This window comes from Dipteris shenzhenensis, chromosome 12 (genome assembly GCF_047967505.1).
Source record: "Dipteris shenzhenensis isolate YYH24624 ecotype China chromosome 12, Dip_SZ_1.0, whole genome shotgun sequence".
In the NCBI taxonomy this organism is placed as follows: Eukaryota; Viridiplantae; Streptophyta; class Polypodiopsida; order Gleicheniales; family Dipteridaceae; genus Dipteris; species Dipteris shenzhenensis.
Window position 1 is genome coordinate 22,449,104 of NC_141607.1, and position 16,881 is coordinate 22,465,984.

Sequence of the window (16,881 nt, forward strand, 5' to 3'; positions counted from 1 at the left end):
ACACCATCATCATCGATGAGATATGCATGATGACATGTCAAATGATGAAAATGTAGTCTGGTAGCTGTGTGAGATTTGCAATAGCAATACTCTAGATCCATTCCACTCCAAAAAGCTAATTCTTTTTTGTGACATGCAGTAGCTCCCGTCAGTATGCAAATGCAGAGTTGCTCCCAAGGAATAGGATGCGTCAATTTTACGAGCAAAAACCTATGAGCAAGTTTATACGAGCGTGTTTTTCAAGAGATTTTAAAAATAGTATTTCTTTAGGAAACATGGTTTTTACACTTTTATTTTCATTAGAACTAGATCCCTTTATCATAAAAATATACAAACTAGTCGATATTCATTTTTACATAACATAAATCTTCTTATTCATAGACATCCCTTTATACCCTTGTTATTACCTTAAAAAAGTATTGAAAAATAATTCATTTAAGAAACGTCCCTCATAATCACTCTCAACATAATAATATTATACATAAATAATTACTTATTAAACACATTTATATCATATGGCAATATCTTTCAAGTGTTTTTATAGTATTAATAACAATATATTTATGGACATGTTTCTACAAAAGTTTAAATTACTGTAAATAAGTATTAACTTGGGCTTATATATCACTCTCATAAAATACATGTAATATTTAATACTATATATGCAAAGTTTTCCAAAATATAACCCCATAGATGTGCTCAAATGGGGTTTTCCGATCAATTTGAGTGGCTGAATGACTATATTTGGACATTGGATGTGAAAGTTATGTCACTTTTAAAAGTGCTGTCCAAGGTAGTTTCGCCAGCGAAACTACCTTGAAAGACCTTATTCAAAGGGGTTTCGCTGGCGAAACTACCTTGATGGCTTGCTTCAATGAGTTTTCTTTGGAGAAACCCTTTCATGAAGATAGGTGAGAGAGGTTTTTCAATGTCACCCCCTATTAAGTAAAAAGTTGTAAGAAGGATCATAAGGGAATTTTCATAGAGAAGTCTACTCTACATGTGGGTTTCTTCAAAAGCCATCCCATTATGTTCTCACCATTCCCAAAGATTCACATAAATATTCGTGTATAAAATAGGCATTCCTATAATACTTTTCATATTTCTAAGTGAAACTATGTTTTCTTCTGATCCATTTTTGTCATATTTTTGCATAGTTGGAAGCTTTTTTTTTCCTTCGCTCGGACGCTCGGAAGATTTCGCTCGGAAAATGCTCGTCCCCCCAAGGAATATTGTCATAAGTGTCACATCAGCAACTCACCTTTTTGGAGAATGGCTACATTTCACCATATCCATGCCTCGATCGGGCACTTGGAAGATCCAGATTTCAATAGCTTCTTAAAAATCATTCTCACTGCAACACCAACAGAAGATCAGATTAAACAATACCTCGTTGGGACAACCATCACAGACGAGGAGGCACAAACCTTCATCGACACAGAGACCACTGTTTTGTGCACGCATAGAGAGGATGCACAACGATATAACGACAATATCGCAATTTCCAATAATTGACATCATCCGAGTATAGGTCATATCGAATGCAGATAACATTCTAGAGTTACAAGATTGGATAATTGATCCGGATTTCCACGAGCTTCAGCACATAGCGATTGGTGCTAGGATCATGCTAACAGAAAATATTAATTTGATAATAGGAGCTGCCAATGGGGCAATAGCAACTATTCATAACGTGGAGTGGCATGAAACAACAGGCATGTTGACAAAGATTCATGCCATCATCTCTTCCACATGCGAGCCTATTATACTCAGATGCTCGAAGCACACACGAAAGGTCCTGAATGGGACTTGGTACCACAAAACAACATTTCACGCTCGCATATGCGATAACCGGACACAAGTCACAAGGCTTGACACTACATGGAAAGACATTAATCGTCATACGTGAATTGTTTGCTCCAGGGATTGACATACGTCATGCTATCTCGAGTCACGAGCTGGTGACATCTTCGTATCTTACGTAGCATAAAACCTTTCGACTTCATGCCCATGCCTCATATAGTATACCCACAATGTAATTAAAGAAGATAATATCCATTCACCATCCATTAATCGATATGACATTTTTATTAATTAATAATTGAAAGGATAAATATACAGTTCAGCATAAAATCTTAAACCTATACTTTGAAGCCAATCAAACATTCTACATTCCTTCATTGTATAACTCAATCACTATTTATTTGGTAGATCGTACAAAAGGGATGCCTCTTTTTTTTTCAAAAAATGGCTACTACGAAAGAGGTACGTATGCATGCGTAACTATTTTATTTGAGAAAACCATTCTATTTAACATCAATCTACATTTTTATTCATACATTCATTCTCATTTTTTAGGTTTTCCAACTGTTCAAACAAAAGGCTATAGAAACAAAGGAAGACGAAGAACACGCCTTAAAAAAACAGAAAAAAGAAAGCAAGATTTTCTTCAACGATAAACATATGAGAAGAGTAATAGTAAACGTGGCAGGCATACAACCACAATAATATATCTTTGGATTGATTCATACGAGAAATACCATCCCTTGATGGCAAAAGTAATGCAGATTCTACAAGATAGACCTAGGGGGAGCAACGAGCTCACAGATGGATTGATAAAAGACATTATACAAAAGCTATCCAATGACCAGGAGACAATGGATGAGTTGTTGCTGTGCACAAAAGCACAAGTGATACTTGATAAACATACCAAGGGAATATCAATCTTTTGCATAACAATTCTACACTTTGCCTTCAACATTGAACTTGAAGAGCTTGCCGATCTTGACAACCAAGCAGTTGACAACATATTACAACTTTCACTCATACTTTATTCAATTTTATGAACATGAGACACAAATAAGAAACCAGCCATGTCAAACAACAATACCACATCGGTAACAATTTTATCTATTGCATCACTTGTCTATGGAATGGCAAAAAATATATTGGACAAACTACAGACATTGAAACACGTTTGAAATGACATAAAACTAACCCACCATCTGAAATGATCGATGATGTCCACAAGTACAAACCATTTGAAAAACACTTCAACGTGGAGGTGTTGGCATCAACCATGAATATAGTGGAAGCGAATAACTTAGAACATCAATACATTGCATGAATGGACACAACATTGGGCTCAAAGGGTTACAATAATATACAAGGACGCCTTGTAAGCACGAAAAAATTACTACTTAAAGCGCAACAATTTGATTTAAACAACAATGCCATTTGTCTGACTTCATTTCCAAACATTCAGAATACAATTCATATCATTCTTCTTCTTCTTTATTCATTGTTTTAATTTGTCTACGCACCCATATACATGAAATTACATCACATATTCATAAATATAGAATTTCAAATTCCACTTTATGGTGTTCATGTATACTACAACTAACATTACGGTTATTGCAAACAATTTTGAATTCTACTTTAATATTTTTCCGTTATTTCACAAAATCCTTTCTTCATCGGGAATTTATAATGCTCTCTTTCACCTTAGGGGGCCTACGCACCCTAGTTGGGGACGGTTATGAAAACCCCGTGTTGGGAAAATCTCATTGGGAGAAGCTATGTTAGGACATGTATGAAGCGACATACCCTAATTCGCTAGACTAGCAAAAATAGTAAAGTGGATGAGATCATCGTCTCGGGGGTGGAGAGCTTTGCACGGTTGCTGGCTATGGCGAAACCAGGTCGCTCTCCTTCTCTTTCAGCCTCTGCCTCTTCCTCTTATTCTGGTTCATCCTCCTCGCGCTCCCGTTCCTTCTCCCACTCCTCCTCTGCCTCCTCCTCTGACACCGACAGCTCCAGAAGCCGCAGTCCCCCTCCCAAGAAAAGGTAAGCTCGCTTCGGTCCTTTTCCTGAATTCATTTGCGTCGTGATTGTGAATTGCGGTATCCTCACCCAGGCGTTTTGTCCCGTCCTGGGAGACCTTGTCTTCGTGGCTACTACTTCCTTCTTTTTTGGGATGTCACTTCTTGTTGTGAAATTCTGGCGTTTCACCTTTTTGCATTAATGTTGCCCTTGATGGTCCCAGTGCTCCCGCTGCGCCTGTAGAGAAGGCAACAACACCCCCGCCACCTCCACCGAAGCGACTATCCCCCGCAAGGTAAGGGATTTTGCTTTGTTCGGGCACTTGATCGTCGTGATTATTTGCTCATTATCTTTGATTCCTTCTTTTATCGGCAATTTTTTTAGTAACCGGGTCCTGTTCTCGTTGTGCTTGCATGGTCAGTCATACCTGGTTTTAGTTTAGTATTTACCGTAGTATCCTAGGTGGTTCCGTTTTCATGTGAGTGTATAATGCCACAAATAATAAGAACTCGTCTTAATTCAGAGCTTTGACTGCTCAGGAAAGCTTCACCACCTGCCTCAGAATCTCAGGTCTTACATGTGAGCAACCTTACGCGGAATGTCAACGATGCACACTTGAAGGAGATTTTTAGTATGTTCTCTGTCTCTATTTGTCCATGTTTGACGTTGTGAAAAATAGGGTGATGCTGTTTTTAGTCAGAGATGCAGCATTGTGTCACAAGTTTTCTCACCAGGGGAGTGATTCAAAGCTCTCACAAAGTTAGTTAAGGGTATTTGTACTACTGTATACTCATGTTTGACTAAGTGGATGTCTGTACGTTATTAATAGTTCACACGTTGTTAGTGTTGTATTGGGCAAATTTTAAAGAAAGGTGAGATTAGACATTTTTACATGGGATCCTAAGCGGTACCTTGAATGGCTGCTTTACTTATTTCCTCTTCCTATATTGAGTGGGTCTCTAATTCAAACTCTACTTCAAGATGCTAAATTAGAGTGAGATAAGGATGCATAGAGGATTATATAACTGAGGATTGAGAAATGCGAAAGATCGAATGATGCGAGGATTCAATTCAAGGAGACTTTGAGCAAAAATCTATGATGAAAAGGAGAAAAGGCCAAATAAGTGTTTGAATGGAAATCTATCTTGTTAAAAAGCATGATTGTCAAGGAAAAGCCAGATAAGAAAAGCTTTAGGAAAGACCAAAGTCATAATGAGTCCTTTTCTTGTTGATCTTTATAGTTCTAGGTGTCCTTAAGACCGTTTATTGATTCTTTTGTGTTGTCTTGTAAAGACGTTCCCTCCCTCCCTCCCTCTTTCCCTCTTTTTGTACGTCCTTGTGTGTCTTTTTGCTTAAGCCTACATATTCTTATGCATGATGCGATGTCTCTCAATCTCTCTTTGTGGATAGGTTCACAACTTGTTGTAAATCATTTCTTATCCATCTCAAGTTAGCCAGTTTGACGTGTTGTAGCTGTGCTACAACATGCACAGCTTGCTACCTTCTTATCCATCTCAAGTTAGCCAGTTTGACGTGTTTTAGCTGTGCATGTAGTTGGAAATGGAAGTGAGAGAACGTAGGAGAATGGTGTTGAAGCAAGTTGGAATGAAATCACAACAACAAAAAAAAGAACTACCGATCATGGAGACAAAACCCTAGAATGAATCCTAACTAATTAAAAAATGTGTGGTCAAGCTTATTTCCCTCAAGTATGCCACGCAGACTCACAGAAATGTGCCTTTCAGCCTTCCCATTTTGTTGAGGGGTGTACCTCATTGCAAGCTGATTTGTCATGCCTTTCTCAGCAAAAAATTGTTGCAATGCCTTGGATAGATATCCCCCCCTGTGATTTGAATGGAGAGTCTGTAACCTACATTCAGATTGATTCTTGGCTACAGTTATGCTAGAGAATAAAGACCTAGGTGTGAAGTCATCTATGAATGTAAAATAATAAAGATGACCTCCAAGAGACGAGTGCGCATGGGTTCACAAACATCAGTAAGGATGAGCTGTAATTTGTGTGTAAACCGTACTGCACCATCCTTGAGAAAGGATAAACGATGCATTTTATGCAAAATACACATGTTTTATGTGGAGGGGTCTCAAAACGAGGTAAGACATTAACCATATTAAGCTTCTGCAATAACATAAGGCTGCCATAATTTACATGCCCAAACTTGACATGCTATAACTCTGCATTTTGTATGGCAGAGGTAGAAGACACAAAAGCTGAATATGCTCTTTCTCATAGGCATTAAGCTACAACCACCCGCGACATAATGTATTGATGAAAACCAAGGCATAATGTCTCCCCCTGTCATTCTAAATACTAATTTGGTAACCTTTTCGAGAGAAAGAACAGATAATAAGTAAATTCTTGTTAATTCTAGGGACATACAAAACATCGTGGCTGGGAAGATCTAAGCCATCCACAATTGTGATCCAATTCCTTTAATCGTTGGCACAAGAAACTGACTTGCCAAATGGTATGTCTGGCTGAGCTATCTCATTCACATGGAAAATGCAGGGCTCCCCAGAAACATCATAGCTGTAAGTAGTAAAGGTCCCATCACGCTCAACAACATGAGCATAAGTATCCTCCAAACCTATTGGATGAGGTGAGCCTAAAATTGTCATACTGGACTCTTTCTTATCTTTTGCAAGCTCTTGGGAAATTCACTAATGTGATGAGCAGGCTTTTTGGAATAATGGCACTTGCCTTGCTTGAAAGGCTCTGCGGCATCCTTTTTATCTTTCATACCTGCATGTGCATGTCCAGAACCGCCACCACTGCGACCTCTCCCTCCCTGTGGAGAGTGGCTTGGGCAATCTGATTGGCTTCCATCGCTTGTGACATAGTTCTATAAATCATTCGGATTTTGTTGTACCATTTAAGCAAAGAAAGAGAGGCAAAGAAATCTCAGGTGTCGTGAACACTTTGCTCAAGCAAGAGAAACCACCACCAAAGCCTATACTAGGCTTGAGGATGCACCTCAAATTTGCCAAAAAAGTCCTGCATTGCAATCTCAAAATTCTCACTCAAAAATCAGCCAAGGCTTGGCTCAACATGGCTTAAACCAATGGCATTAACCCAATTGAAAATATCCTTTGGTCTGAACCAAACAACCAATTCGAGGAAGGTATCTTTGAAGTTGAGGCTACCGTCGTAGGAGACACCCATTTGGGAGGAGAAGAGTTTGGCAATAGGATGGTCAACCAATTCGTGCAAGAGTTCAAGAGGAAGTATAATAGGGACATTACCGGTAACGCCATGGCTCTCTGGAGGTTGAGAATTGCGTGTGAAAGGCCAAAGGGGACTATTGAACGACTCATTGTGTGAAGGTATTGGGCTCTATTCTACTATTACCCGCGCCAGGTTTGAGGAGCTGAATATGGATCTGTTTAGGAACTGCATAAGATTTAGGACTGCGCACTAGTAACTTACAGTTCTTGCTGTGCAGAAGCTAGCAGCGGGGGGGGTGGAGAGAGAGGAATGTATTAACGTGTGCGGGAGGCCTCGTGGGCCTATGCGACACAATGCAGAGAGAGAGAGAGAGAGAGAGAGAGAGAGAGAGAGAGGGAGAGAGATATTATTCTTGTTTTTGGGAAGATTTTGTTTCTTGACTTGCTTGTTTATTTTTGCTTAGTCACCTTCTTCCTTTCTTCTTTATTTCTTGTTTTCTTTCTTTTTTGTTTATTTGACGTATTTTAGTAAGCACTGGGTTTGCCCAAGAGACTCTGCGGGTCTTTAGAAACCTAGTATAGCTGCTCATGCTTTGGCACTGATGACATCATAAGTGTTGCTTTGCTTGCTAAGTATGTCTTCCTTTTGTTTTTCATAAAAGTTTTTGTTTACCTCCTTTTTCTTATTTTTTATTTTCTGTGTAGATTTTTGGTCTTTAGAACGACAAAAAAGCTAAGTTTGTCTGATTGGACATATTCTAGTCTTACAAAGGTATATTAGATTGGTCATTGGTGATGACCAACTAGAAGGCCTGGAGGCAATTTAAGGTCCAAAGGGGAAATAAAGCGTGGGCTGCCACATGGCTAGCCTATGCAATTGAATTTGGAAAGGAAGTCCATGGAAGGCTTGACGAGATGGGGTGCCCTCGACAACAGGGAGATGGTGCACGTGAGAGCATGTTGCAGGTTGGTTGGATGTGGCATGGGCATGCATTAGTTGCTGGGCTAAAGGCAGAGAGGCATGGGGCATCATGGAATCTATAGAGAGCTCATGATGCTGGTCGGGTTGAAGCACGGGCCATCAACAGAGGAGTTGATGAAAGTCGCGGCAGCTGATAAGGCCCTTCTCATTGCTTGCGAATTGACTTGAGAAAGGCTTGTTGCATATGACGACCATTCCCTTAGTCGCGAATTGATAGGAGGAGGGCGCAAGATTGTTGAAGCGCTATTTGACGACACCTCCAGTACTGGGCTCATGGCTGGTCACATAGGCGAAGGCTTGGTATTGCCACTGAGCCCTTGAAGAATTTGCTAGTTCTTGGGATGCCTTGGCGACACTCTGTGCAAGAAAGAACTCTTCGTCACAACTTGGGTCTTTGAAGACTTTGCCGGTCACTAAGGACTGTTTGACGTCTTGAATTGGTGGAGAGAGGCCTGGCTGGTCACTCAGGGCCACCTTGACTTTGCTAATCTAGCTTAGGAAGGGTGGCTGGTTGCAAGGGGCAAGACCCATGTTGCGAGTTGCTTTTGAAGAAACTGTAAAAACCAAGGCAGGTGGCTGAAGAGGCAAGTGGCTGTAGAATAGGGTGGCCTTTTAGGCTCATCTTTCGGTGGTCTCGATGCCTTGGGTAAGGAAGATCCAATCAAAGTGATTGTGCAGGGGGGTAAAGCTTCGATAAGCACTCTTGAAGGGTGGCTGGTTGCAAGGGGCAGGACCCATGTTGCGAGTTGCTTTTGAAGAACCTGTAAAAAATAAGGCAGGTGGCTGAAGAGGCAATTGGCTGTAGCATAGGGTGGCCTTATGGGCTCATCTTTCGGTGGTCTTGATGCCTCGGGTAAGGAAGATCCAATCAAAGTGATTGTGCAGGGGGGTAAAGCTTCGATAAGCACTCTTGAAGGGTGGCTGGTTGCAAGGGGCAGGACCCATGTTGCGAGTTGCTTTTGAAGAACCTGTAAAAAATAAGGCAGGTGGCCGAAGAGGCAATTGGCTGTAGCATAGGGTGGCCTTATGGGCTCATCTTTCGGTGGTCTTGATGCCTCGGGTAAGGAAGATCCAATCAAAGTGATTGTGCAGGGGGTAAAGCTTTGATAAGCACTCTTGAAGAGGAATACGGGGGATAAAGCTTGGTATGCACTCCTGTGAAATAGTAAATCGAGGCCGAAAGGAACTTTGAAGCAGGTGAACGCACTGAAGGCATCTTCACAAGAGGTTCCAAAGCTTTATGTTTTGTGTAAGAACATGTTTTTTGGTTTCCCTAGGAGATGGGTCACATGAAGGCAGTCTTTGGCTTGCTAGGCAGATGGCACATATATGGTTCACGGGAATCCATGCATGAGGTGGAAAGTATCCCTAGATCCCAGAGAGGGATAGTATAGGTGTGACTGCCATAGTGTTTACTGTGTTGTGATGCAAGTTCACTATGGTAAACAGGTTGATATATCAGGATGCTTGCTGCCCATAGGGTGAGAGGCTATTGGTAGTGGCGTTCCTGAACAATGGAGAAAGCTTATGTATGCTTTCTTTCTCTGCATTGAGCAGATGGATGGCTAATTGGGCACTAGTGACAGCTATGGGGAACTGTGTGGTCAAGTGTCGTTACTAGTGACAATTCCAAGCTGTGTGCAAGCTTCTTCGATTAGGGATGAAGACCTACTGCCAGGAGTGGTGAGAGCAGTGAACAGTAAAGGCTATGCATGTTATGCAGATGCCCACTGGGATGTGGAATGCCTCAGATGTAAGGAAGATTGTAACCTTATGTAGCCTTGGATTCTGGGCCTCTCACTTAAATAAAGAAATACCAAAAAGGGCGCCAAGGTTTGGGGCCAATCTGTGTCTTTGTCTTGGTGCAGGGGCACTCTAGCTCCCAGTCTGCTGGTAATACTTTTGCTGAATTGTTATTGTAACAGTGTTGACTGGTTATTATTGTAACAGTGTTGACTGGTTACTTGTCAGTTTTCCTGCCCTTTAATTTATTGAAGGCCGTTTTCAGAAAGCCAGCTCTGTGTGTGTGTGTGTGTGTGTGTGTTAACAAGGCACTGAGCATGTTTCATGGCTTTAATTTTGTGAGATTGTTTGTTCTGTTAATAAGGCTTTTATGTTTCATTTATTGATTGTGATGCCAGCTTAGGATATTACAATGTCTCGTGATTTAGAATGCTTGCCGAATACATAAGTTGGGGGAATAGAGTTCTCCATGAGATGTCTGGTGGGTGCATAAGCTGGCTCTCAAAACGAAAAAATGAAATTTACAGCTTTTGGGTGATTAGTGTGGTCAAGCTATGCTTAGTCTTTGAGTTCCAGTCCATTGTCAGTTTATTAGTAGTTCAGTTGTTCTGTATTGTCCACGGCTGCATAGGGCAGTTGTGGTTTGTTTAATGTTGGGATTAGTTATCTCAGGTTTGAGTACGTTCTTCTGTTATTATAGACGTCGTTCTCTTGGGGTTATGGTTGGGTACATCACTTGAATAAGCGTGAAGGCGGGGTTTATGATAAGAGGTATTCTGAGATGTTTGTTTCCTGATTGCAGGCAATTTTGGCGATGTTGTAAGTGTGGAACTTGCAATGGATCGGACAGTACGTGTTTCATGTTATCTTACCAGTGGATCTACTGTTTGTTGATCATAGAAGCTGTCGGAAGTGTGTGATATTTGGTGCTTGTAAATTTGTTCACCAGTATTTAGTATCATTATATTTGGTTCAAGCATGAAAATAGCTTCTGGCAGTATCTTATCTGTCTATTTGCTCCAGGTCCAATTACCCAGAGGATATGGGTATGTTGTATTCAAGACTCGTGTAGATGCAGAGAAGGCCTTGCAGTACATGGATGGGGTATGAGCAATCAACAATATCCTCACATTTTAAAGAATAATACCATAGCCCCCCGTCTGACTTGTATTCTGCTTGTGATTATTGGACAGGGCCAAATTGATGGTAATTTTGTCACTGTAAGGTTTACACTTCCGCCAAGAAAAAAGGCATCTCCGCCACCTAAACCAGCTGCAGCTCCCCCAAAAAGGGACGCAGGAGGTAGAACAGCAGTGCATGGTGATGGTGACAAGGATAACTCACTTCGTCGACGTGAATGTAAGCATCTTTGTAAAAGAGTTTCATTTGTCACGGCTGAGACAGTTTACTGGCTAAGTGTGCTTTTTTATTAGTTTCTGTTTTTGTCGGTGTACTAAACTCCTTAAGACAAGAGCATTATGCTTTGAGTATTGTTAGCGCCACAAAGGGGCAGGTTGTCTATACTGCACGGATCTGTATGCTATTGTGAATTTATTTTGGAGAACTTCTGTTTTATGCAACATCTTATGTGTGGACACGCTACACGTTTTATTTTGAATATGATTTGATTGTCTTAAGTGGGTTGTATGGAAATATGCTACAACAAATGCCTGCCTTCTGTTTTGATGGACCCTGCTGTAAGTCCTTGAAGGAGACTGGGAATTAGATGCATAAAGCATCATTTTTGTTAGGCCTAATTGGTAAAGTGTACAGGGGGGGGGGGGATACTCATTGCTGATACTTTTGTCCTTCCTACTACACAAGATTTAGACTCTCTAGTAAAAGCGATAGAGAAAGGAGTCTCCAATTGTGCTATTGAAGTAGAAGAAACTTTAGGGGTCCAAGGTCTCTTATCACATTGGAAATCTATAGTTTTGAATCTAGTTGCTTCAAAACTAAGAGAAGTTCCTTTGGTTCGCACCTCTGATAGTGGTAGCTCTCTCTTTAGAGGATGAGATATTCTTGCGTAAATTTCCGCAAAAGTTTGTGATTTCGTATGTAGACAAATGCTCAAATAATTTTGTCTTCACCTTTAAAAAGTTTTATTTGCAATCCCTACTAGGAGAAGTTAACTCTGCAGCAAAGACATATGCCAGTTGCTCTATACCTCAAAAAGATTTAGATTTTGAAACATCAAAACTTTTGTAAGTTTTTTAGGTTCACTTGCAACCCAAGTTTTCCTTATCTTTGTGGAGCTTGGAAGTTCCATAAAAATCCTAAGAAACCTAGATTCACTTCAGCAGCTTGTAAGACTTCTTTAACGGATGTCTTAAAGTGGTTATTGCTTCAAGGCCATTTTACCAACTACCCATGAAGCGGATTCAGTGGAAGTTATACCAGTCATAAAGTTTTTATACTCCTCTCGGAGTGTAGAAGAGAAGTGTACTCCATTTTTTCTTGAAACATTAGATTTTACTACACTCTATACTAAGATAGACTTGGAAGATTTGAAGTCACGTATAGGAAAGCTTGTTTCACAAGTTTTTAACTATAGATATGAAAAAGATAGATGCAAAGTTTTAAGAGTTGAAAACTTAGCCTTGCACTTGGATTTTTGCTAGATGAAATCTAAAAAGCAAAGCTTGGATTTGAAAAAGAAATGGTGCACAAAAGTTTGTGTACTTTCCTAGTCCTTCTAAAACAACTGTCAATAGAGGCGGTATCACAAATGTCTCCAGAAATTATGGCTGATGTGTATCCGATCAACAGTCATCTCTTTAACACTTTAGTTCTATCTATGCAATAGAACCAGGGGATGCTATTAGGAGTTCAGAATTTTATATTGACATCACCTTTTCTGATGAATTGCAGCACCTCGCCGGAAATCTCTTACACCTCCAGCACGCAGAAGGTCTTCATCCGTTGATCGACGACGTGGGGGCTCACCTCGGCGCCGAGGGCCAGAAGTCTCCACCCATCGACACCCACCTCCAAGCTCTCCTCGAAGGCGGTCTCCTTCTCCTGTGAGAAGAAGGCGACGGTCACCAATAAGGTCAAACAAAATATGTTACGAACAGATCTGTCAGTCTATAGATTTTCAAAGTACCATATCTCACTCAAATTTCTAATTCGCTGATATTTAAATGACGCTTGTTTCCTGCAGATCACCCCGTAGGGTCCGCGGAAGTCCTGTTGGGCGACAGAGGTCACCTGTCCTTCATCGGCGAAGGTAATTACTTTCTTGTTCTTGTAAGTTGAATACATGTGTTTTCTAAAGTGAGGTCGGATAATCAAGCTGCCATTTGTTTAGAGTATTATCAATTGGGGGACTTTAATTACAAGTCGACGTCTGCTCAGTTGTCACGTGGGTTGTAAGTTTGCAAACAAAAAGTTGGTTGGAAACTTGCCATCCATGGACACTTCTATATCTGAGTGGATTTTGTCGTGTAGGTACGATTTAGGTTTAACAGTTTGGATTTCAACTCGTTTTCTTGTGGTTGTTATCATGTGGCTTCCCTGCTACCCATAGAGGATTTTGGTTAGTTGGCAAGATCTTGATATTTTCCATGTTTATACTGCCACCATAAAATGATAAGACACCATACAAATATAGACACCTTTACGAGAAATTATCCCTCTTTCAAGCATCAATTCATATTTCTTTGTTGCTGAGAGTCAAAGCGGATTGTGATTGGATGGTTGAGGAATACTCTACTCCACTAAGATGTCTTACGAAGCAAATTTCACCTCATTGAATTTCACTTTCAGAGGCCCTGAAACTTCAGGTAGGCGTTTTAACTGTGAAGTGGCAGGACCGCATGGAATTTCGAGTGAGAGTTGCCATTGTTGTCTGGCTAAGGAAATTGGGTAAAAAAAGGTGTTCTTAACCATGACTGCAAACTCTCTTTACTCTCATCTCATCGCAGATGTGCATCCTTTTGAATAGGTCCCCACCTCCAGTACGCCGTGGGCGGACTCCTCGCAGGTCACCTGTGCGACGGCGCTCAAGATCCCCAATTCGGCGGCCTTTGAGGTCTCGGTCTCGTTCAGCTCCAAGAAGGTATGTGTTTGAAGTTTTGATGACGTCAGTGGGGATGTCATAGTAGCTAGTCCTTGCTATGCATGATGGAGTTTATGGTTTTCAACCTTGTGAGTGACTATCATGAGATTGAAACTGCACTATGTTGTGTTTTTAGAGGATGAGTTTGAGGTGTATGTGCTCTTTACAATCATTGATGGGTCCTGTTTAATGGATCTCACTTTTGTCTGTTCTTTGGTAGAGTCAGGTCCCCTCCTAGACGGCGTGCGAAGTCTAGCTCATATTCATCACCATCACCAGTCAGAAAGGTAAACTACCTGATGTCTGCGTTTTCATGTTGTGGTCCTGTAGTTTGAATTGATTGTGTTGGATTCCAAGGACAAGGTTCTGGGGGTGGACTATACAGGCAATATGTAACTGCATGTTTGAGGTTCTTTGTCCCATAGCTCTTCTAATTCTAGGTGTAAGATGATTTAACAAGAGTTGGAGTCGTAGAATAGCTTGCAGACGGAAGCCTAGTTCCCCTTGTGCGTGTTTCTGTTTCCACCAAATTCGGGTGCTAATTATGGCTGCTGCCAACATATGCAGAGATCCCCTCGTGTTCCCAGGAAGGTCTCTAAGAGCCGAAGTCCAAAGAGGTAGTAGTTATAATGATCCTCGTCTTTTAATAGGTTTTCTCTCATCTTTCTGTGGCGTGTTTTTAATTGCATACAGTAATTTTCGGGAGCTCAGAGATTCTGTTTATTCTGCAGTGTCTCACTATATCTCACTGACAGCCATTTTCTTTTTTGGTCAGGTCGATAAGAGCGAGCAGTAGTCCTAGTGCGAGAGGCAGTAGCTCTCCTTCTACCTCTAAAAGCAGCCATTGACATGTGGAGTAATTTGTAGAGGTAAGATTTGATTTTGCATTCGAGTCCCAGAGCTGTGCTAGGTTTTGTGAAAACCACGTAATACTTGATTCTATTGTCGACAGCACTGCAGGAAGCTAGTGGGGCAGGGAGCAACTGAATTTGTGGCAGCGGAGCCTATTTTGTGCACTCTTAGCCTCCTCTTTCTGCGCTGCTTGTATGGCCATACGTTTGCTGTTTTGGTGCTTAGTGTGTGAGCTTCCTTTTGTTTATGTTTAGTATGTGGGTTTTATGTTTGCCTGTGCTAGCTAGAGACTACGGTAGTTGTGTATTAGATTAGCATGATAAGCCATTTGCTTCTATGCTACGGGTTGGTATGCTTGTTTAATCGTCTTTGGAACAGCTACATGGCTGTCTTCATTTTCTCAGGCGTGTCAGAAGCAGCATGGCTTTCTCACTGTAGTAAGGTATTGGTGGACCTGGTTGTTACATGATATGTTTTCGTGGTTCTCTCTCTTTGTGGGGCAAAATGACCAGTGGTGTCGGCGGCGGTATGGTTGGACAAGGAGCATGTCGTTGGGATCCTGCCAGGTTACCTTTGTGAGGGCCTAACTGTCAGAGGTTAAAGGTGGTGCAAATGGGCTGAGGCATAGTTCTGTTGCCACTCTTGGAACTATTAAAGTGATATCAGTCATTTGCAGTGTCCAGCTGTGTCTAATTTCAAGGTTGGGAGCTACGTGCATCTCTTCTTTCTTGCCAATAGCAGTCCTCAGTAGTTGCACCTTGAATACTTTTGAGATGGAGGAGCAGATAAGGACCTACATGCAGAGTATTTTCTTGTAAGAGCATACCAGTTACCCCTCATTAGTTACACATATATATTTGGTATGGAGAAGCACAGAAGAAAATCTCCTTTATGTGGAGGGGCAGATATTGACGTTATCTTGATTCAATTTATCCTTGTTTGTTAATTAAGCATTTGTGTGAGAAGAGGCGATTCAATTTATCCGCTGTAACAGTTGATGATCAATTCTACATACACCTGTCCTACAAGGATATTTATGTCAAGGCCTCGCAGCCACATGGAAAAGAGAGAAAGAAAGGTCTATTAACATCTGCAAAAGACCTCGCGGGTCTATGAGACTAGTACAAACAATGAAAAATTGACTTCCTACCTCTGGAGAGTCAAGGGAGTGCACAAAGCCAACTTCTCCCAAGTTATTGTAGGGCATAACTAGGTGGCCTTTATAACATCAGTTTAAGACTCATTGTCTTTGGGTTTGGATTTGAGGTCCCTAATCAGTGCTTTCCCATCTCGATAAACCACCCATTTTCTTGCTTTGCGTGCTTCCTTGACTTCACTATTTCTTTGTTTGAGTTGGATTGCGATGATGACCTTAGATATCCAAATCCTTGTACCCTTCATCTGATGTCTTGTTAGTTCTTGCTGCCCTCTCTTTGAAGTAGACTTGTGCTTGTGGTGAGATTTTAGCTACCATTGAATATATCATTTTCATCCAACTCGAACTTCCTTCTTAAGGCATATGATTATATCATGTATGTCTTTCTAAAGGCATATGAACTTCCTTCTTAAGGCATATGATAATATCGTCTACTCCTTTCTCCTCATTAGCATGAAGGCAATTTATCTTTCAACCCCCCAACTCTTAGTATAATTCTATTTTTCAATCTAGATTCTTGCTTCCATATTAAGGTCAACTTTATTTGCTTTGTTGCTAGCATCTTTGGGCTTTGATAGAATGAACTTGATTGGTGCTCATCTCTTTAGCAGTGGAGATGAATTGTGGTGTTGGCTCAGAGGCTCGCTCGTCTATATATCCATAGCCTTCATGATTCTTGCTTCCATATCAAGGTCAACTTTATTTACTTTGTTGCTAGCATCAACAATCATCTTTGGGCTTTGATAGAATGAACTTGATTGGTGCTCATCTCTTTAGCAGTAGAGATGAATTGTGGTGTTGGCTCAGAGGTTCGCTCATCTATATGGATTGATCTTATCCATAGCCTTCACATCATTCAAGATCATTGTTAAAATGCCTCCTTGTGCAAGATACCCAAACCACTTTGTGCTAAGAGTAGCCTATTTCATGTATAAAGGTGAAACGTGTTGAGCATAGTAGCTTGAGAGGAAATTATTCCTTGCTTACAAAAGGGTCATCACTTTCTATCTCCATTACACTCTTGAAAATAGATGGCATTGTGTATTTGAATCATTGCGAAGCATCCAAAGTGAAAGGTCA

General features: G+C 40.9%; 1 protein-coding gene across 2 annotated transcripts; it reads left to right on the forward strand.

Moving 5' to 3' along the window:
• Positions 1-3,614: 3,614 nt before the first annotated feature.
• LOC147895981 (uncharacterized) lies at positions 3,615-15,622 on the forward strand. 2 transcript variants are annotated; one of them, XR_015541919.1, is made up of 14 exons: positions 3,615-3,849; positions 4,049-4,120; positions 4,365-4,456; positions 10,536-10,582; positions 10,757-10,837; positions 10,927-11,092; positions 12,605-12,785; positions 12,897-12,962; positions 13,680-13,793; positions 14,014-14,080; positions 14,361-14,410; positions 14,569-14,662; positions 14,746-14,837; positions 15,158-15,622. XR_015541919.1 is itself a non-coding variant. In XM_087383133.1 (13 exons), exons 1-12 carry the CDS (start codon positions 3,692-3,694, stop codon positions 14,639-14,641), a joined length of 1,167 nt encoding a protein of 388 aa, XP_087239259.1. In that variant the 5' UTR covers positions 3,615-3,691; the 3' UTR covers positions 14,642-14,662; positions 14,746-15,622. The 2 variants fall into 2 exon arrangements, 1 of the variants encoding a protein (XP_087239259.1); XM_087383133.1 differs by having other exon boundaries at positions 14,746-15,622.
• The last annotated feature ends 1,259 nt before the right edge of the window (positions 15,623-16,881 follow it).

Bases quoted from the DNA above. Each gene is read 5' to 3' on its own strand.
- LOC147895981 (XM_087383133.1), top strand. From the start codon at position 3,692: ATGGCGAAACCAGGTCGCTCTCCTTCTCTTTCAGCCTCTGCCTCTTCC. The intron at 4,457-10,535 runs GTATGTTCTCTG...TCCTGATTGCAG, and splicing joins ACACTTGAAGGAGATTTTTA to GCAATTTTGGCGATGTTGTA. The intron at 13,794-14,013 runs GTATGTGTTTGA...GTTCTTTGGTAG, and splicing joins TCTCGTTCAGCTCCAAGAAG to AGTCAGGTCCCCTCCTAGAC.